Source organism: Rhea americana, unplaced genomic scaffold (assembly GCF_003343005.1).
Source record: "Rhea americana isolate MKP2758 unplaced genomic scaffold, rheAme1 scaffold_36, whole genome shotgun sequence".
Classification (NCBI taxonomy): domain Eukaryota; kingdom Metazoa; phylum Chordata; class Aves; order Rheiformes; family Rheidae; genus Rhea; species Rhea americana.
Genome location: NW_028186490.1, coordinates 3,606,324 through 3,627,920, shown reverse-complemented (window position 1 = coordinate 3,627,920; position 21,597 = coordinate 3,606,324). Strand labels below are relative to the sequence as shown.

Sequence of the window (21,597 nt, the reverse complement as noted above, 5' to 3'; positions counted from 1 at the left end):
TTGAAATCAAATTTCTGTTAATTGATTTAGACTGATAAAAAAAAAAAAAAAAAAAAAAAAGAGTCTAATAATCTATGTACTTGCCAAAGCAAAGTTCAAAACTAATGCACTTTTACTCAGGCTAAAAGCACGTTAATTATGGAATACAAGGATTTTTTAAAGGGTAGTATATACTCTAAAAGTGGATGATGAAAACATCATCTTGTTAGTGATATTTTTCTCCTGTTGCTGTATGTATACCAGTAAGCCTTTGTATAACCATGTAGTTTCCTTCCATAGGACAATTTGCCTCTAAGAGGAGATCTGTTAAAAATAGAACTGCAATAGGAAAATTGGAATCTATTAAAATAATATGGCATTTCCATTCCTTCTTGCTGTGCTTCACCCTTTGCCTGCTCAAGTCTATCAGAACAAGATCAGCTACTAGCTGTGGAGTTTTCCACAAGCAGGCTGTTCTTGCTCTAATTGTGCCCATCTCAAGTAGCCAGACTAGACAACTCAGTCTGTAATCATATCCAGAAGTAAATATCATAGCAGAAATTTTCTGCTATTATACAGCTAGACAAATGCAAGCTCATTTACATATATAAACAGACACATTCATGCAGTTTGGGCTTTGGGTGTGTGTTTGTTAGTACCATAACTCTGATCTGCAGTAGTGGAGGTTAAGTGGAAAAAAAAATAATACGAGTATTTCATTCTTTATGTACATGTATATATATAAAATCACTAACCACTCTTTTTTTAATTGTTGACAATGACATTATTCCTTTAACGCTTCTGGATACAGGTAGATAATTCTTCTCTCTACATTTCAGTCAAAAGACTGGGAATTTCCCAGGCCAGTTAAAGAAGCATCCATGTTTGTTTATTGTTGCTACAATCTAGGGCATATTCAAGGACAAAACTTCTACAAGTCTTCTTCATCTCTGTTTAGGCTACAGAACCAAAAGTGAGATTGATTCACAGACTAAAATGCACCCAGCTGTGTCTTTTTTTTTTTTTTTTCCATTGACTATCTATTTCTGTTAAATGTATCATTAAAAGTTCTCTGCCTTCCTGTTAGCTTAGCCTTGCCCATATGACACTGATTTACATGCTTGTTTACAGTTTATGAGGAAGAATAAAATGAGCATACTAGCAAGCTTCTCATTTTGTGATGCTGGTTGTCATGCTAGCGTCATTTTCAATTTACTCACCTTTGGGCATTCTTCTGTCTCATGCTAATAATTTTATCCATTTCAAGTTCTAAAAAATGTGGGAGATTCCCCCCTCCCCAAATCTTAATTTGGGGGAAATAAAAATAAAAGAGACAGAGACAGAGAAACAGAGAGAAAGAGCTGAAACATTTGGAGCTGAGTGCACTGTCCCTGTTTGCTATGTAAAGTATGCCTCATTTCTTTGATCTTGAGTAATAATAATTCTGGGGAGTTATACTGTTTTCATATGCTTCAAAGCTGTGTCAAAGTTTTGCTGCTTAAGGGTACTTCTTTATTCTATTGGCTCTTGGGTACTGAGATGACAGGTCCTCTGTACTAGGTGCAGGCTTTTTCAAGTCATAGCCTTCAGCAAAACATCAAATTACCAAATACAGGGTAACATACTTCTACACAAATGCCTTTCCTGTAGATATATTATACCATATATATTAAATACTTTAGTGTTACACGGTACATTTTATGTGCAATAGAAAGTGATGGTTTGAGGTAGCCTTAGGGGTACTTTTTTTCCACAAGCAGAAAAAGCTAGTGTATACCGTATCAAGTATGGTTTTTACAGGACTTTCTGCCCGAAGGCCTTTGTAAATAAGTAATGATCAACAGATTGGCTGTGGGTTTTTGAAAAGCATGCCTGTGTCAGTTTGCATGATGGGGGAAGATTTTCAAAGTGGAGCCTGCTTTCATTGCTTGCTGAAGAGGGACTGAGGGAGAGTAGTCGTCCTGAGCCTGAGCTGTCTGCTCAGTAGCACATCAGAATTGCTAAATACAGGTCGAGCAGCTAGTGGAGAACTTGCCAGGCTTCCAGATCCAGTTGTTTTTTTCTTCCTCTTCTCCCTAGCTGCTAAATTTATTCACCAGCCGTGTATTGGCACCCTCTGACTCTCCCCAGACCCAACAGTCTCTTTGTTGCATCCTTTAATCTACATTGACTTAACTTTGGTTCAAGGTCCTAAATAAGAGAAAGTTGATTCATTCAGAGTAAAACTCTGTTTAACTTCATTGCAAATGTAATAGGCAGATCGTTTTCTCCTTTCCCATAAAGAAAGGTAGGCTGTATTATCTGCTGTTTTATATAGTCGTAAATTACCTAAATTGACAGATACTTGCTTGCCTGCCCTGAAATCTTTAGCGTATGTCAGCTAAAAGTACACAAGAGATAAAACAGCAAAAGCACTGTCATGCCTGTAGCTGATATTTACCTTTGCATTTTTTCCCCTAAATTTACTTTAAAAGCTCCTTTTTCAAAGCCACCTTCACCCCGTCCCTTGAATAAAAACAGCTGGTTATTTAGCAAACTGTTTCCTCAGCTACAGCCCTAGATCTGGAGGAGTCTGGTGGGCAAGAAGGCTGGAGTATGTAAAGAAGGCATAACATGTGCAAAATTCATTTGTAAATTGTAATCAGAGCTGTGACTCTAGAATCACTTCCTGAGCAGCCCTACAGTTAAGGTAATCTTGAAAAAGCTGTACAAGTTTTAGATTTCCTCAGTGGCTGAGGCAAATCAGGTCATTCCGTAAGCTAAAACTTTGTGACTTTTGCTATCAATGGAGCAGAACAGAGGACAAAAGCCATATTGTGGTTATTCCTTGGAAGCTCAAGGCCAGCGGTCTGACAGATGCTTATTTTGAACTTGTCAAAAGGTAGGAATTTTTGAAATTCACTCACAAATAAATAGAAATCCATCTACGCTGATGTGTGGATTTAAGGCATCTTTGCATACTATTGCCTCTAGATGCCAATAAATTGCTAATTGAAACAGATAGCAGGTTATCAAATGTTCTTTGTAAATATCAGAAATTAGTTAAATTCACAGTTAGAAAGTCGCTGTTCTAACTGAATCCTGCATCACGTCAAATGACATCAGCAGAATCACACTGATACAACACTGGAAGAACCTATTGTTCAGTCGAGAACAAATCTTCCAAATTGCTATACTCTAGCACTATAGCCACATTCTAGCTATAAATGCAAATCAACTAGAAAAATATCGATCCACTCTATATTGCTATGACTACTTTCTGTCTGATTTACATCAACAAGAGGTCTGTCCCGTTAAACTCACAAGAGCATGTGCATTCTTCAAATATAACTTAAACTCCAACAAGAAAGACGTAAAGAGACACTTCTCCAGGGGGGATGTGAACAGAGCAATGTCCTATTGGATATGGAAAAAAAATGTGAGTGAGAAATGGAAGGAAAAAGAACTATGAGTAGCAGAATAATAGTCATATATGGTATATCATGTTTCTTCCTTCATAAGGCATAGATGGAAAAGTAGAACCATTTGATGCCTCTCATATCATGAAGCGATGCCAAATCACTTGTTCATCATCTCAGTCACAGTTTTTGATGCATGTGGACAGCCAAGTTAAATATGAGGAGGCTGTATCACATCGAGTACCAACTAACAAAGCTAGTTTTAAAAAATGTATATGTAATTTTGGATTCCAGGGTGACCAGTAAAAATGTGAAAACTCCTGGATTTAAATCAGAAAAGCCACTTAAAAGACTGTTGCTGRGGCCCAAGTCCTCACTTAATGCTTTGGTAGCTGCTACTGCATGAGTGGAATACACCGAGTTGAAGGAAATGTCAACCCAGCTGAGTCAAACTACCTCTTAATGCAAGAACAAATAGCATATGACAGGGCCCAAAGGGCCTAAAGAGCAAATAAATAGTTTGTCCCTGTCCACTCTGAAGGTAGTGGTGTAGTTGACATAGGCCTCTAGACAAGTAGCATACTCAGCAAAGGGTCATTATCATTAATGTCGCTGATCACATAAGAATCAGAGGCATCAGAGGACGCTGAGTTTTCAGTTTGTTGCCAAAGAGAATTTCATAAGCCTGAGGATTTTTCTTGATCAAGGATCCAAAATAATTCCCAACCAAACCATAAAACTTGCTCAGAGACTGTCGAAGCCTAGCAAAGCGACACAGAAAAAGTGAGCTTTTCAGCACTCTTTTCTGGAAATCTAGTAAGAGTCTTCACCTAAAGTGAGGAGAAAACCTCCTATTTGTTTTCCTCAAGTTGGCTGTAACACTCAAAGTATATGAACACTGACTGTGCACATCTATCTCCACATCCACCCACTCAGCTGCATACACTCAGAAGTACCCACACGGCTGCTAGTGTCACTCAACATGGATATGTATTGCCCCTGCTGTTGTAGGTTGCCCTTCTGTAAGCTGAAATTTAGAGCTTTCTAATAGGACACTGCCCCTCCCCCCCCCCCCCCAAAAAAAAAGGGGGGGGGTTAAGAGGTCTGGAAGGGAGCATTTCTCRAGTGAAAACTGGTGAAATGAGATTAATCTGATTGACTGTGGCTCTCCCACAACTAACTTTGAAAGCAAGATCTCAAGAGGTGAAAGCTCACTGATTAATCATAGTAATGACTTATATTTACATCACTTAGCTTTGGAGATTTCCATAATATACTCTAAACTTTCCATCTCTTGTTAAGGATGTACAAGGCAAACTTTATACACTGCTAAATCCAATGATAACTGAGCTGCAACACAGCAGGTGTTTAACAGCACAAATTCACTTCCTGATACTATTTTACAAGTTCAGTACTACTAGTATGAGTAGCAGGAGTAGCTCAGTAATCACTGTGTTACTTTAGACCTGCTCTTAACACAGTTATCGAATGAAAAGGTTTGAATGATAAGGGTAGTATACACTAGACTGTTGCTGCCATTGACAATGGAATTATAAACCATGGGAAAAAAACAGTGTCAGATTTTTTTTTCAGAGTACTGTGAAATCTTAGACAAATGTTCTTGAGATGAGAGAGCAGTTTCAGGAAAGAAGAGGAGAGTTTACCAGCAGGAAAAAAAAAAAATAAAAGCAAGCGTTTCTGTAAAGTTCAGGGTAACAGACAATGCATTCGGATCAAGGCAAAGGAAAGAAAAAGTCCTTAGCTTTAAACCAGTTATAAAGAAAATAATGCATTCTTATCATTATTGACTTAAATAAAAGTAAGCCTGCAACAGTGGTTGCTTTTATCACAAGGTATTAAGTCTACAATTCATTAAAGTGGGAAAAAGCTCCCTTATATTTTATGTTGCCATTTAATTGTAAGTTTATTTTTTATAAATGAAAAAACATTTTTTCTGGTATTTTCTTCTTCAAAGACTGCTAGCTGTGTAGCTTGGGTAGATAGGAACAAGAAATACTGAAAGCAGAAGATACATTGGCTGCATGGCCTATCCCCTCCTCCTTAATTTGTTTATATAAAAATCTAAAAGCTAACCGTTCTATTACTTTTCTATGTAAAAGGACTCATACTTTAAGAGCATATTCTGAGCATGTCCTGAGATATCAAGGTAATTTAACTTTAATCGGCAAGATCTTTAAAGTATGCAGTTGTATATCAGCATCTTTAGTAGTCTTGATAAATTAACCTGGACTCTTTGGAAAGGCTTCTGCAGATTAAAAAAGAAACATCAGCAATACTTGGGGGAAAGAGGCAAGGGAGAAGTAATTGTTAGCATTCTTAGGAGTGTGGTTCAGGCAGAATTTATAGTCTGTGGTCAGCCAGTCACCCATAAGCTAGCACAGGACACTGGGTACCAGCTGGGGATTAAGTACATTCTTCTTTGTAGATTCAGGGAGTATAGGAAAGTGTGAGCCTGTAGCCAGTATTAGGATAGATTCTGTGTATGACAATAAAAGCATTTTACAGTGAAACTACAGGTTTTCTTTTTCTTCTTGTGCTATTTTTTTCCTCTGCGATGCTCTTTGCGTCTGGGCACTGAACCCTTACAAATTTCACCACTGATTAACCTGCGAAAATAAAGATCAGTAAGAGAGTGTCATTAGTGTAACACACATAGGCAACAAATTCTCATTACAACTTAATGCCATCCACACAGACGGCAGAGGGTCACAGGGAATGGCTAATGGTAGCCGACAAATGTTGGGTGTATTAGTCACAAAACATTTGCTGAATTCCATCAGAATGTCGTGACAACCTTCACAGCTAGTCCCAGCGAGCTGCAGTAGGCTCTGGAGTTTGCCTGTGACAAGCCGTCACTCTRTCTTGGTTGAGCTTTATAACACCAGTCAAAGCAGTCAGGGAAGATTGAAGTGACAAAGGCCCACTGAGTAAATAGTGAAACATGTAGCACATCATGAAATATTCAGCTAGGGTGTAAAAGCTCTAAATGCTTTTTCAATTATTAGCACCTGCACTGGCTGCGTACATCTAACACTAACCGCATGTTAATTGCCACAATTTGTTAGGGTAGTTGTAGGAGAAATTTGAAAGGGATGAGAGATTCTCCACTGTGTCTTCACTTCCTATCTTATCTTCTGCAAACCCTCCCCTTAGTCCTAAAATTAAATGTGTGTGTGTGTGTGTGTGTACACAAATAACGTGCACATGTGCACATCTGCATACGTGTGCGCGCACACACAGACAGGTGGGAAAACTCAAAATTACTGGCCCACACATTCAGTGACCCTGAATTTCTAGCAGGAGACTGCTAAGCATCTCTTTGAATGCAAAATCCAGAGCTAGTGTGGCTACCCGAGGAAGGCATAATTGCAGATTTTGATAAGCACGGAAAGAAAAGTAGTTGTTCTTCTGCTAGAGGTGTTTCACCATTGGTTTTATAAAAGGAGATACTTTGGGCAGAATAATCACAGTTTGTTTTCAAAAATACTAGGATTTCTACAGGTCATACAGCATTCGATYGCAGTGCTTAACTTCTAGGGTAGTTTTACTGCAGATCAAGGAGGGTGCRTTGCTGTAATACACAGTTACATGTGAGTGGTGAAAGAGAATTGAGGCAAGTATGACAAAATCCAGGGAAATGCCAATGTGAGGCATTTAATGGGGTAGCCATTTAACTCCTAATGGGTTTCCCAGTTCTGTCCATCCCCAGCCAAAACTCAGAAGTTTCGGAGTCAAAAACTTGAAGTGAACGTGTTTAGAGTAATTGTAAATATCTACAAGGAGAGCAGTGCTCTTTAAAATGTAATGTTGGCTTCATCACAGTAGGTTTACTGGAAATGGGATTTACAGTTTTGCTTTAGGCTGTTACCTTCCAGGCAAGCTTTTTGGGTTTGCTGCAGTAGCATGGCATTTAGTGTCATACTCAAGTTTAATTGATCATAAGTGGCATTATATGCTCTTCAAAAAAACTTAGAAAGATTGTATTTCATCTTCATTTTAAGTCATGCGCATGTAATATTGGCTATAAGAACCAGAGAAGCTGTTTTTAAATAGGAGATTGTGGAGACTGTGGATGAGTAAAATTTAACTTTTCATGCTCTGTTCTCATAGGTATCTATCAGATATCATAGATATCTGTCTTTTGCTTGCTGGAATAACCAAATGATTTGGTCATTGCAAGTAATACAAAACAACATCTCAATTAAAGCAGATGCTATAGATTTTAAATGTGAGAAGAGTTTTTTTCTCCTTCTTTAATGTGATTTTTTTAAGCATTTTTGCAAGCAGATGACTTTACTGGAGAGCACAATAGCGGTGGCACTAATGCAGGCATTTCCACAGTAGTCTGCCAATGTGACTCAAGCATAGCTTGACAGGGCCTTCTTCAAGGGTGAGGGGGCAGTGAGTCTCTATAAACATTCAGTCTGTGATTTGGCTGTAAGGACAACAACTGTAATGCTTTGTGTAATATGAATTTTAATGGGAAGAGGGTGTCCAAACCCCTTAGGCAGATTTGACAGCATTGGCCTCCGTGTGTCCATCTTAATTAATTTTTRGTATTTGCAAAACAGGTTTAGATCATTAGATTAAAAAGACTGTATATGTCCAAAGTAGGAACACTATTTTATTAATGTATTATTTTATAAAGTGACCATATTTTTGAGAAAAACAAGTCCAAAGATCAGTTCTGTTCTTAAGTATCTGCTAACATCCAAAGGCAAAGTCTTATGTTAGTAGTAACAAGTTTCAACCTMTGTGGACGACTTTGAGGATCATTTTAGTCAGGATGATAAGTCATTGATAAAAGAGAGATGAAAATAATTTAGTGTAGCCCAAAATATATAAAGTTAAGGAACTCAGTGATATTGAAAACCATGGATTACAAAATACAAAATATGGCTACTCTTATCATAATTTCCTTCTCAGGCAAGAATCCATTCTCCTAGAAGAAAAGTAGGGCAATAGTATCTTTTAGCATAATTTCTATGGTTCTAAATTACAAATTTCTAATTATTTCACACTCATTATGCTACATCCTATTTGCTTCTTTTAAGACTCCCCTTTGCCATACCCCAAACGGTGAAGGAAGAGGATCCAAGTAGTTTATCTTGCAAATAAGTGCATATATGGATATATTAAAAAAATCCCTTAGCTACCTAAAACTTTAGCAGGGAGTTATATGTGATGATTCACATCTTTCTCCACTTCCATAATACATTTATATTTTAACCTGAGTTAACCAGGAAATACAATATTGAGGTAAAATCAATTGTAATAAGTCTCTAGAATGAGCTGCTTTGAAYGATCTTATGTAGGATGCAAGGCCCTAATCCAAGAGACCACTGCACTAGACTGTAAGCACTCACACACTAAAAATTCTCTTGGACCTCAAGGTTGTTGAATCAAACTTCGTTGTCAGATGCCTTGTGGTCACYTAGTTTGTTGAAAGATTCCTTTCAGTTTGTATCATTTCTCTGAATGAGATTGGAGTACCCATAAATATTCATTTCTGTGAAAGGTTTAAGTGACCTATTGATTTTGAAATCTCAAAGTAGAAAACAAAATTAGAAATCAGTTTGTCACATTTTTAAGTGTTTTTCTTTAAATATAGTGTTCCTGATGAGGGGAAAAGGAAAAGGACAATTCCTTCACATGTGCATCTGATTTCTGAAGGGAAAAATAAGATTTCATCAGTGAACTTTCCTTTTATATTAGTGCTGTGCTGTGAAACACTCATGGAGAACTGCCTTGTGCAATTTTGGAAAAAAAAAAAAAAGAGGAGGCCTAATTTTTTTGGAGAGTTTTTTTATTTGCAAACATATAGCTAATATATCCTATCAGAGATAACACTGTACTGTTGAGGAGCCAATGCTTTGCATTGGACCTTAGGGAAACAAACAGCAAAGTTTTAGAAACATCATCTTCCACAACTGGTATTCACTCTATCCCAATTTCTAAAATACCACCTATTTTACAATTATAGTTAGTATCCTTTACAAAGCTTCAAAGATCTTAGACAAATTATAAATTGTAAAGCAATGGAAAAAAATTGCTAGGAACAGAGTAGTTAGGGATAAAGTACCACTAAATATTGACTGAACTTTAGTACAACCTCCAAAGGGATTATATCCATGGTCCCAGACCTCACTGTACCAGATGCAATTACTACAAGCAAGGAATGTGCTATGAACAGCATCATAGCTAGCTCTCTCAGCCAAAACCACTATCGTTGCAGCTAACTGAACCATAGCGTGTAGACCACTGGAGTAGAAGAATGCAGAGTCTGGATATTTTTCTGGAAATTAAAAAAAAAAAAAAAAAAAAAAAAAAAAGTCCTCTTTGGTACAGCCTTTGCACCAAGAAGTCTCTTCTCACAAAAGAAGGAGTATGCATTATGGCAAAGTCTTCCATTACTGACCCTGGAGCAGGGCCAGAGCCTCCAGGTAGTCCCCTAGGGACTCCTCTGCTGCCAATAGGTTGCTAGTGAAATGCGTTGAACTGTATCTCTATTGAGTGAATGTAAGAAACTATGAAAGTGTTGCATTTCTTTTTCCAGGTGAATCTCACTGGTAAGTTTACCATGTAGTGCACTGCTTCTTAAAGTAGGAAAACACTCTGGCTTATATGGAATGCTGTATTAATTGTTTCTCAAGTCCTTTTAAGCCACTTTCTATGGAGTTGAACTTGTGCAAGTGAAATGAATGAGAATTTTCCATTGATTTCAGTGTATTTATGATCAGTGACTATGAAATTACATGTAATTCATCACCTAAAGGCACTACAGATTGTACCATTTTTAGACATGCAAGCAAAATGTTTCAAGCATAGTAACACTGTGTACTATATTCAGAGTAAATTAACCTGTATCATATACCATGAACAAACTTTGCTTTAGTGGACTCTCCAAAAGAGAGGTTCTTGACTCAAATGCCTTAAAATCAGGGAACTTTTAAGTTTTGAGACTTCAGCCAATGCATTTATTTATTTAAAAGGCTTGAAAATTCAYGTTGCTTTAAAATTTGGCCACCTGCCTGTTTTCTTCTTTGAAATGTTATGATTCTGTATCAGGATATTTCTAGGATTCATGAGAAAAATCTTAAGTTGAGACACTGTAGTAGTTTGGCCAGCCAAAGATCTGTTCCCTGGGGTTTTTTTTTTCTTTCTTTCTTTCTTTTTTTTTTAAGATTTTTAAGGTTGATCCCCCTGTGACTTGTAGACATGGTCTTCATTCTAATGATACTGATTCATGCAATTACATAGGGGTCCTAACTAGCATCTGACAATGTTGAAGTCACTTAGTTCTTCCCTTAATATTTGTTTTTCAGCATAGAATTAAAGAACTATGTGCTGCTTGTGTGTCTGTGCTTAGGTAATTGTATTGCTGGAGAGCAAGTTTATAAAAATGTCTTTTATTTCCTTCTCCTTTGAGAAGCCTTATGCTTTAAAATCTTGCTGCAAAAACACTTAGAAGGTTACCACAGATACAGTTGTCAGAGAGAATGGACATTGTTGTTTGGTATTAAAATCATGTATTCCAGATGTGGGCATTTGTTAGTCAGTCTGCTCTAAAATGACATACTGCTGAATCTTTAAAGGGCTTCAGTTTGGGAAAGCAAAATATGATTGGGCAAATTGCTAAAATATTTAAAGTGCAGCCTGTTAAAGCTTTTACTGCGAAGAGCATCACGTCAGAAGTTGTATGTGGTAAAAGCAAATAATTGGCTTTCCATACTTCTGCCAGTCAGTCAGCATGGGGCCCTGTTCCTATCCCTTCTACTTCATTGCAGATGCTAATAGCAACCCTGAAATTTATTTTGGAGGGGTGGGGCTGGAAAAAAAAAAAAGTTTATGGACATGAAGGTGTCAGAAATTCCTGTTTAAAATCAAATGATTACTGATGTAGAAAGAGTGAAAAAATCTTCCAAACTACATCCAAAATTTAAAAACTTTTTTTATTAGCTTTTGTTTTAAAGTGGCTGCACAGTAAGCATGTAAGCRTGGTAAAGTGTAAATATATTTCATTTTTTTACTTTTATCCCTCTTTGGACATAGCTCTTGGGATATCTTTCCATTCATAATTCATAATATTTTCCACTTATGTTGTCCTCAACTTGTTTTTCCCCAGGCATGACCCCTTGTTAATTCCTGGCAATGAACAGATTGACAACATGGATGCCAATGTGAAAAAATATGACTCCACAGGGATGTTTCATTGGTGTCCAGCCAAGGACATTGAAAAGGTCATTCTGGTAAGTGTCAGTAATAAGTTGTATTAGTATAGAAGTTATCTGAACCATAGGATTGATGCCTAATGGGTTCTATCATTAAATCCAACATATTGAAATCAGAAAAACAGTACGGTGAAATTGAAGCTATCATTTTGGTTAAGGAACTATGATTGTATAAATCTGTATGCCAAATACAACAGTGCAAATTGACCCCAAATAGTCTACATTTTTGTTTTGTAAGCTGGAATTTTGCACATCGAATATGTATCTTTTGAGAATCACAGCTGGAAATATTTAAATGTGTACATACCCCATTTATCTTTTTGCACAAGATGGTACTGCATTCTAAARTAAGCAAGTGTTGCTTTACGTTATTTCTTATTTATGTGAATTTTGCTCTCTTAAAATTTCTCTCTCTATTTCCAACATTTCAAGATGCCCAAATAGGCTAGAGTAAGTAGTACTACTGCTCCGCCCTTCTAGCATGTTGCACTGGGCCTAATCTGTTTGTTTTGTTTGTTTAACTGGGGAAGCCATCAAACTGACTCAAGTAATTAAAAATAATTAGAAGGCCTATCGTAAAGTATTTTGCTCAGTGAGAGTTTGTGCCACTTGTGTTCATGTACTCATACCTAGGAGTAACAAGTAACTAACTTCAGATCTCATACACAAAACTGATGATATTTGAAATGAACTCCCTGGTGTAACTTCAATTTGTCGCACTTTATAAAGCTTTTCCTGAGCCTGCTGTCTTAGATTTCCCTGCACTGTTGCATGGTGTAGCCAGTAATGGTGACAGCCCTGGTTTATGCTAACAGTCAGGGGATAAAAGCTTGTTTCCACTTCTCCTCGAGGGTTTCTGTAATAACCACGATATTGCCTGGAATCGCAATATCGATGCAGTAAAGTTAGTCAATTGCAAGTTCTAGTGACTGAACTGTGAGACAGAACTTGGGCTGAGCAGCTTAGATTAGTATGCATTTGTATGTATCCAACAGGCAAAGAGGTATTGAATGACTCTACCATTCAATAGCTAGTAAAAGACAGAGACAGAAATCTGTCTTCATGTTCTAAACATATTTTAGCAGATGAATTACAAATGACCTTTACATGTTGTCCCACTTAGAAAAGTGTTTTTCCAAAAATGGCCCTGTGAAGTGCCTCATTTTTTATCTCTTGATGATTCCATGTGAGCTTTTCCCCCTACAAGCCTGTGAATCTGCATGTCTGGCCAGTTTCTTTCTGCTTCATGCATCATCACCAATAAAAACATTGCTGGCAAAATGCTTCCCTACACCTGTTCAAGCTCACTGTCCACAATTTATGTCTACATTCATATTCATGCAAATTTAATGTTGTCCTTAGAGACTGCACAAGTACAAATCAGTACATAATTTGAAGATGATGGGATTTCCCAGGTCATCTTCTAACTGCTACTTGTTGATGATGCCTCAATCAAAAAATAAGATTTTTTTTGGCTCTGCAAGATGCCAGGAATACTAGGTAGTGAAAACTCCTTTTTTTTGACATTTGGATGGAAATACATGACTACGTACAGATGGATGAGTAAGAAGAGCCAATTTTTTTATATATATTTTATTTCAGAACCTGGGGTCTGTCTTGCAGAGTCTCAGTATGCTGGGCCCTTAGGCAAAGGCATAGGTCTACTCATATGTTTAACTCAACTATTCACTCGTATGTTCTGTTATTTGAAGGCCCAAGACCACTTCCATGGTAGAGTTGTATGAAAAATCAGTGCAATTGCACCTGAGAAAATGAAAGTCCATATATTTTTAAACTAATTGGAGATATAATCAGTGTTCCCCTTTTTCTTACACTTTGTAGCTTTGTTACACATTCCAGTCTGGATTGCACATTGTCATGCTTCCGTAATTTAGACAAAGAATATATACTGTAGAAAAGCAAAGGAAAATGAAAACTTTGAACAGTTCACTATTGTCTTAGTTTTATTCATTAGCAAAACCTGGGTATAATGATGCCAGAGTGTCCGGCTTCTTGGCAATATGATATCAGTGGATCTATGGTTACTTGATGGAGTGCAATAATACTAAGGTTGGCTGCAGAAATGAAGGTCATCATTTCCTAATGACTTTACTTAATCATCAGGGTGTCTGAGTTGCCTGCTCAACTGACATTACCACTGATGAGATTAGCGCAAAGTTGTAATTCTTGTCACTGAGACAAGAAGATAATACTGAACATCATTCAAATATTCTCTATGAGATCTTTTTCTGTCTATCTATTCAACAACTCAGGAAGTCCAACTGGCCTGAAAAGTTAGTGTTAGTCACAATCTTGCACACTAGTTATTTCTGACTGGGAGAAGCACTGTGGAGTATAGAGTGGGGGCATCCATCGTACGGCAGAATGCTCTGGAGGATTCCTCAGTTTACTTTAGAGGCTGGTAGCAACTAGTGCTAAAATACCATGGCCAGCACTGAATGAGTATGATCCTCCGCTCTCAAGATGTCACAAAGCCCTGTTGCTTTGCTTTTAATTTTGGTCCTGAAAAGGCACTAGTGATTCATCAGATAAGGCACAGTTTTGCATCTCTTTTCTATAATACTTCTAATGACATAGTAGGACAAATTCAGTTCTTACATAAATCCATAGTGCTTCTATTGTAACTAGAGTCTTAATCCACATGTGTAGTATAATTTGGGCCAGTACAATGTTTTCCTGCATGTKTAAGGGGACAAGAACCATATTTTCTTCTGTTGAGAGCATTTAATGAAGGATAAGTAATTGTAAAATTGAACAGTTTTTTTTCCAAGTGCTTCTTTGTGCATGAACGGTATTGACAGTTGTGTTTTTCCTGATTTAAAACTCAGTATATAATTTGAGCTTCCTTTTGTTTTATATCTCCCTTCTCTTTTTGCATTTTTTTTTTTAGACTCGAAGTGAAGCAGCGATGACAGTTTTAAGTGGACATGTAGTTGTCTGCATATTTGGGGACGTTAAATCTGCCTTGATTGGATTAAGAAATTTAGTGATGCCGTTACGAGCCAGCAACTTTCACTACCATGAACTCAAGCACATTGTGTTTGTGGGTTCACTTGAATACCTGAGAAGGGAATGGGAGACACTGCATAACTTCCCCAAGGTTTCAATCTTGCCTGTAAGTCCAAAGCCGTATTATTGATACTTTGTTATTTAGGACACCAACTGGACAGATTCATACTGACTTTGATCTTAGGATTTTTTACTTTTGTCTAGTTATAGGCCTGAGGACGTAGCTTTTCCCTTTATGTGTCTATGAAAACAGAGCCCTGTGAGACCTTATTAGAAGATATTTGCTGCAGTCTTCAGTCCCTCGTCATCCTCATCGGATAAATTTCAGCTGCTATCAAATGTATTAACTGTGTTCTCTATCGAACGTTCACTGTAGTGCACTGCATGTAGCCAGTTCTGATGTTCTGATTTCCCTGACAGAATGACAGTAGTTACTTATGACATTATTTATCTATTTATACCCACAAAACCTTTGAAAAAATGTATTGTTTTTCTATCTACATAGTATCTATCTATATTTATAAAAACTTCCTGTAGACTGGCCAACTTTATAGGAACATTTCCATAGCATTTCAGTAGCATTTCAGAGTCTCTGCCATAATCATTGTAAAAGGGAGTTGAGGAAGCATGGCAGAGTTCTGACCTGTTTGAAATCAATGGCAAGTTCGCATTGATTTTAACAGAAACTGCCACTAAAACCACAGTTCAGAGGCCACTAAAACTACAGTCCAGAAGTGCCTCCCATATACCATTATCATTCACTCATATGCACAAAATGTAAATTATGAACTCCTGTACAAACAAGTGAAGATCTCCATGCTAGTGATTTTAAGTAGCTACATATTTCATATGTTCATAGCTAGAAATGACACACAAAGGTGCAAGCAGGAGAGAAATGAGCCTATGGTGCAATTATGAAAACAGTGCTTTGTACTGTTTGGATTTTTTAATTAGAATGAAACAGATATGAGCTTAACAGTTCTTAATACTTTCATTTCAGCAGTTTAAACTAAATAGATCGATGATAGATGTAACCTAAAAAGAATAACCAAATAAATAGCTGTAGAAAGGAAAGACAGTCTTCACTTTCTGATTAGTCCGGGCTGTAGTTCTTTGTTACTGGAAACTCTACAGTTTTAGTGCAAGCCCTTGGTTTTATTCTGCAAACTAACGCAACAAATAGCATCTCAAGATTCTGTGCTGTTACAAAAATAGCGTCCATAAAAGATTTCATCGTTTAATTACCTCCTTTCTCTCAATCTCTTTTTAATATTGGTCATTGCGAAGGATAAAATTAAAGAATCAGAACTAAATTAACAGTGTTTTTGAAGTGTGAAGCAGAATGGAATCCAGCTACTACCTTCAAATGATGTGCGATGCATTATTATAACATGTATTTGCTAAGTCTTTCCTAGGCATTCAAGCATTAGGAAAATATACACCAACTTTACATTCTGCAAACATTTCTCCCCCAAATTTAGAGCAAATTTGGACTAATTTCAAGTTAAACAGCCTAGTGGCGTCTTAATTAGCTGGTTAATGCAGCTTTAAAAATATGGAATATGTAAAGGAATTACTGTCTCTTAATAATAATCGAGGATGCCAAAGCCCATAAAGTTAAGACTCCATTACTGCTTTTTTTCAGCCTGTCTGTTTCAAAATGGCCATATAAAGTTAAACATATCAGCACTATTCTGATCTAATTATATTAATACGAAAGTCCATGAAGTTATTGAAGTCATACTGGTAGAAATTGTATGTTAAGGGAGACCATTCAAACTCATTTTCTACTTCTCTGTTCAGGAGGTAAAACCTGCTGCTGAAATCTGATGGTGAAATGGTTACAGCTGAATATATATAAAAAAGTTCTGATTAAAAAAAAAAGTGGAAATTTCATGTAAAGCCTCTGTTAAAAGATGCATTTAAGTTGCTGAGTAAACTCTTAAAAAGTAGGCAAATGCCAATTTTATATATCCTCAGGCAGCCTGAATTCTGTCCCTTCGCATAAAATCATTAAGAGCAAGTCTTTAATTAATTACATGATTACATATTATTTTTCCCCACAGGAATCTTGCTTCACTTGATGCACAATACAGACACAAAGGGCAGAATTAAGATGGCAGGAATAATCATATCCCAACTTTTGAGTACTTTTTAACTGAATCATATGCTTTTAATATATGCTATTTTCCATGAGGTTTCAGGCCTCAAACTACCAAAGGTAACTGGAAGTAGTCAGACTGGTATCTGAAACTGGGTAGCAAATATTCTTCAATCATTGAAAACGAATTGAGCTCTGCCTTAGCTCTCTGCGTTGAATATTCTCAGTGGAGTTCAGGAGGCGGTCAGCAGGAGTGACCAGGAGGTAGAAGYGCAGGGTCTTGACTGTGTTTTATGAAAGCTGTTGTGAGACAAGAGGATGACTTAGTTTCCCCACCCTTATTAGGGTCTTTGGGTACCAACCCATATGAGCTAACAGAGAAGAATCTAGTTTCCATAAAAATTCATTTTTCCTGGATCCTGTGTCTATGTCCTGTGACATAGACTTAATATTCTGTATCTAGAGGTATAGACTGTTGAACATGAAAGAGAAGTGTTATCTTTAAACAAAACATGATAGGTTAAGTGCTGTGTCTTGGTTGTGTTAACTGTGAAGAAACCCGCAGACTACCACAACATTTCTTTTTACATATTGCGTTATCTGATTGGGCATTGTGGCAACAGGGAACGTTACATGAGTGCTGCCCATTAAGCTAGAGTCCTGTGTCTGTTTGAAAGGGTTTAATCATGCAACTTTGAAGATCAGTGTGTTTCCCTTGTCGAAGCACCAAAAAAGTGTTGGAAAGGATTAACCTCTTTTTGTATTGCTGCAGTTAGTACACATTTTAGAAAAATAGCTCTATCTTGATTATGTTTCAAATGCGTAGAACACATAATGCTTTTCTGTTTAAATTGTTATTCTTTCGCCCAAGACCTCTATGATTTGGTATTAGATAAATAGACATTTAAAACACACCCCTTGTTATATTCAGAGAGCCAGAGGTTGCCACATGATAGCACCTTAAATCAAGACAATTTTAAGTCACAGATGAGATGTAGACTGCTGGCATTATTCCTATTTCTTGTTTGTTAGTAATAGCTTGACTGAGTATTGAGACTGAACCTAAAATGCTGCCATCAGCACCAACTACCCTTTAGATTAGTGCACATCTCCTATTCCCTGGCACATAGTTAGACCAGCTTAATGTCAGAGCATAAAAAAGATACTTGTTAAATAATTTCCCAAAGCTCCTTCTCAATCTTTAATTTGTTTTTCTTTTTTTTCCTCTCTCTTTCTCCATCCCCCCCCCCACACACACTTTTTTCTCTGTGCCGAAGGGTACGCCATTAAGTCGGGCTGATTTAAGGGCTGTCAACATCAACCTCTGCGACATGTGCGTTATCCTGTCAGCCAATCAGAATAATATTGATGATGCTTCGCTGCAGGACAAGGAATGCATCTTGGCGTCACTCAACATCAAATCTATGCAGTTTGATGACAGCATTGGGGTCTTGCAGGCTAATTCCCAAGGTAAGGACTGCCCTATAATACTTCTCTGCAGTGCCTACGGGGGACAGGACCTGGCAGGAAGAATATCCCTCACTCAGTAATTCAAAGAGCCCTACATCAGCTCGCTTGACAGTTAAACCTGCTGATTGGTATGATGGCTTTTAAAGGGACAGTCATGTAATTTCTCTGCTACATCACAGAGTGCATCTTGTGGAGGAAAAATGAATGAACCTGCTTTTCTTCCCCCCCCCCAATTTTAATTTTCCCCAGAAAAATATAAAATAATTGCTTGCTCACCCTGCCATGCTTTATGACTTTCTTATCAGTGTAGTCACTGTTTTATAGACAAAGATAACTCACACTGACTTTGGACTACATGAAGCCTCTGTCTAACATGATTTCTTTTCTGTGTAAAGCACATTGCAGCCACAGAGAAAAAGAGCTAAGTATCATAAGCTGAAAAGTAAAATAAAAAGAACAAGAATTTTAAATTAGATGGCTTTACACTTCTTCCTCCTTCTTGCTCAAAAAGCTACTTGCATGTAACTCAACGCTGATTTCTTCCCTTGGTTTGACATGTATTCATCCCATTTAGAGACATCGAATGAAATCCTTCAGTTTTTGCTGAGACGAAGGGCCTGATTCATTGATAGCYGAAGGCTATTTTACACCAACTATGCCACAGCAAAGCAGCTGTAAAGTAGTCATAAGCACCCTGGCAGATACCATCAGTGTAAAAACAGTCATCTTCCCACCCTTGAAGGGTCTTACAGTTTATACAGCAAAAGAAAGTTCTACCTTTGATAAACCTGTTAAGTGTGCAGTAAATATTCCCTCTGGATCTAGCCTTGTTTTAAATATACGTGTAAGAGAGTAGTGCTTTGGTCTGTAATTTCCCTGTAAGCTTGTCCTGGAGATAGTCTCAAGGAGTGTGTGAACAAAGATTAAGTACAGTTCTTCTTCTTTACACTCTAATGAATAATTATGAATTATTAACCAAAAATCAGAGGCAAGAGTGTACCTTCTTGACTGTGGAAAACTCTTTGTTAGAACRATTAATTAAACTGTGGAACTTAATAGTGGAATTAAATTGTACTAGGATATTTGGAAACTAAAATATTAGCAATTTTCAAAGTCTGATTGGATAGTTAGCCAGCTAAAAAGTAGACTCAGAGCATAAGAGGAAGGAAATGATTTTCTAATCTCATACRAGTTTGAATTTTCAAACATATCTTTGCCTAGCTGTGAGACAATCCCAAATATTTTGGAGTTATTGCCTGAAAAAATYGTGAGAAAGATGAATTTGTTCACACTACAGTAAAATACAGTTATGATTAGGAAATTCATTAGAGAAGTGAAAAACAGGCTTTTGAGTTCCTTGTCTGAGTGATTTAGATGTGGGATTTGAAATTTTGTACCTCAGAACAAAATGTGTAGTTTCAGTACCAGGCTATTGGCTATTCTATGGTGGGTCTCTGTGTCCTGTCATGCACRTAATCAGAAACATCAATAGAATCTGGTTGTCTTTCTCACTCCTTTCCTCCCTTCCTTCCTGCTCTTGGGCAAGGGCATTCTCAGAGAATTTTCTTCTTGTGCTGTTGTGCAGAGGTTAGTGGTAATCTCCACACGTGTGATGCTCACGTATAAGGAAAGAGAGAGAAAATCTAGTCATGTAACAAGTCTTGTGTAGCACATGAACACCTATTGCTTTTTAGTCTTCATGCCCGGAGACTAAAAGACCTGACCGGATAAAACCCCGAGGAACCTGGTCTGACCTCATAGCTGATCCTGCTTTGAGTAGGAGTTCACACTAGAGGCCTTCTGAGGTCCCTTCAAGCTGAATTATTCTGTGACTCTATATTATAAAGTTGGCTGTTGACCCTATGGGTCAAGAAGTATAGTCAGGGGTCATGATCTAAACCTGACCATGATCTAAAAAACCATCACTGAGAAGCAGAAGGACAATAGGTTAGGCACACTAAAGAGTTCTTGGGCATTTCTTCAGGTAGATATCAATTTGCATGTAAAAACAAGATGACTCTTTATGCAACTCTTCTGTGGAAGCAGAGCGTAACATAAGGAGGATGACAGGGAGCCTGCTTTATTTTGCCAGGCTGACTGGGAGAGGTTATTCTGAAACTGGTTACTTCAGAAAGTGGTTATTTTACCAGTAAATTCTCTACGTATGGTGTCCGCAACTTACAAATTGGTTGCATTGCTTTCCATACGGTAGATCTTCTGGAAAAATTTTGAATACAGTGATTAGGCTGTCAAAAGCAATTAGATCAGAAGATGGCACAAACTTTACTGGAAATTATATCCAGTGTGACATTTTTGTCTATAAGATCCAATTTAATGTACTGTAGGCACAACTATACTGATAATTATGTAAACCTGGTGATTCAGCTTCTGCTGGTCAACAAGCAGAATCCTAGAATCACCTTGCAACTCCTTATTGRTGATTAAATACCTTTATTTTCAAAGTGTGTGGCCACTTTTGCTTATACATTTGTGTATTATTTAACATACTCACTTATCTTGGGCAAACATTTCAATTTACATTAGCTGATATAAGGCTTGACTATTGCCAGTCTGAATTTTTCTAGATCTGAATTTTGAATTCAAACATTCCTCACCCCCCCACACACACCCTTGAAAGAAGTGCTCTGTGCTGCTTTTTTATATGACTCCTGTTACTGATCATAGTTAATACTGACATTAGAAAATCTGGGTATGTGTAGAATGTCAGTTGACCTTTGACTGGATGTTGAAAAGAGAAGAAACAAAACAAAATGTGTGAACAGCCTGAGAAACATATGGCCTAAGCTGCTAGATTTTTGGCCAGGGAATTACCAGTGTAATTTTACCCTTGCTATTTAAGCAGCTTTTCTGGTATTGTCAAGTAATAAGTTAGTATAATTCTGTAGTCAGTAAGCAGTGGAATCTCATATGAAAACCTGATATATACTTTATGTTTATGCCCCTGATAAAGTTACAGTCATTTAATTGATAGGTTATTGAACGCACAAGAATCACTCCAATTTTTACTCACTTAGGACTATTTCACTCCAGTATCAGACAACAGATGGTACCAATACAAGAAGTGTGCCATAGAAAGCAGGATGAAAATTGATTTAAGCATCAAATAAATCATAATTTTTGTCCTAGTGCTAAAGTTCATTTGTAGCTCTCTAATTCTCTGTTGGAAGGGAAAAAAATCATCCAAATCTGAGGATTTTCTTCCCTTTTCCCCAAAGCCACACCCTCTTTACCTGTTTAAATGACAAAGTCACTGCAGCCTTAGCCATATAAGCACTAAGTATCAGGCAATAGTCTGCATCCATCCAATTCTGCCCTTTCCAGCCAGGGTGGTGGTGTTGCACTGACA

General features: G+C 37.3%; 1 protein-coding gene across 8 annotated transcripts in view; it reads left to right on the top strand.

The window, feature by feature from the left end:
• Positions 1-21,597, top strand: part of KCNMA1 (potassium calcium-activated channel subfamily M alpha 1) — a 516,194-nt gene that overhangs the window by 454,467 nt on the left and 40,130 nt on the right. For all 8 annotated transcript variants that reach the window (XM_085312304.1, XM_085312302.1, XM_085312303.1 and 5 more), the window contains 3 exons: positions 11,524-11,647; positions 14,541-14,765; positions 18,038-18,230. In XM_085312304.1, the coding sequence (XP_085168430.1) occupies positions 11,524-11,647; positions 14,541-14,765; positions 18,038-18,230 (542 nt within the window). The remainder of the gene's footprint in view (positions 1-11,523; positions 11,648-14,540; positions 14,766-18,037; positions 18,231-21,597) is intronic.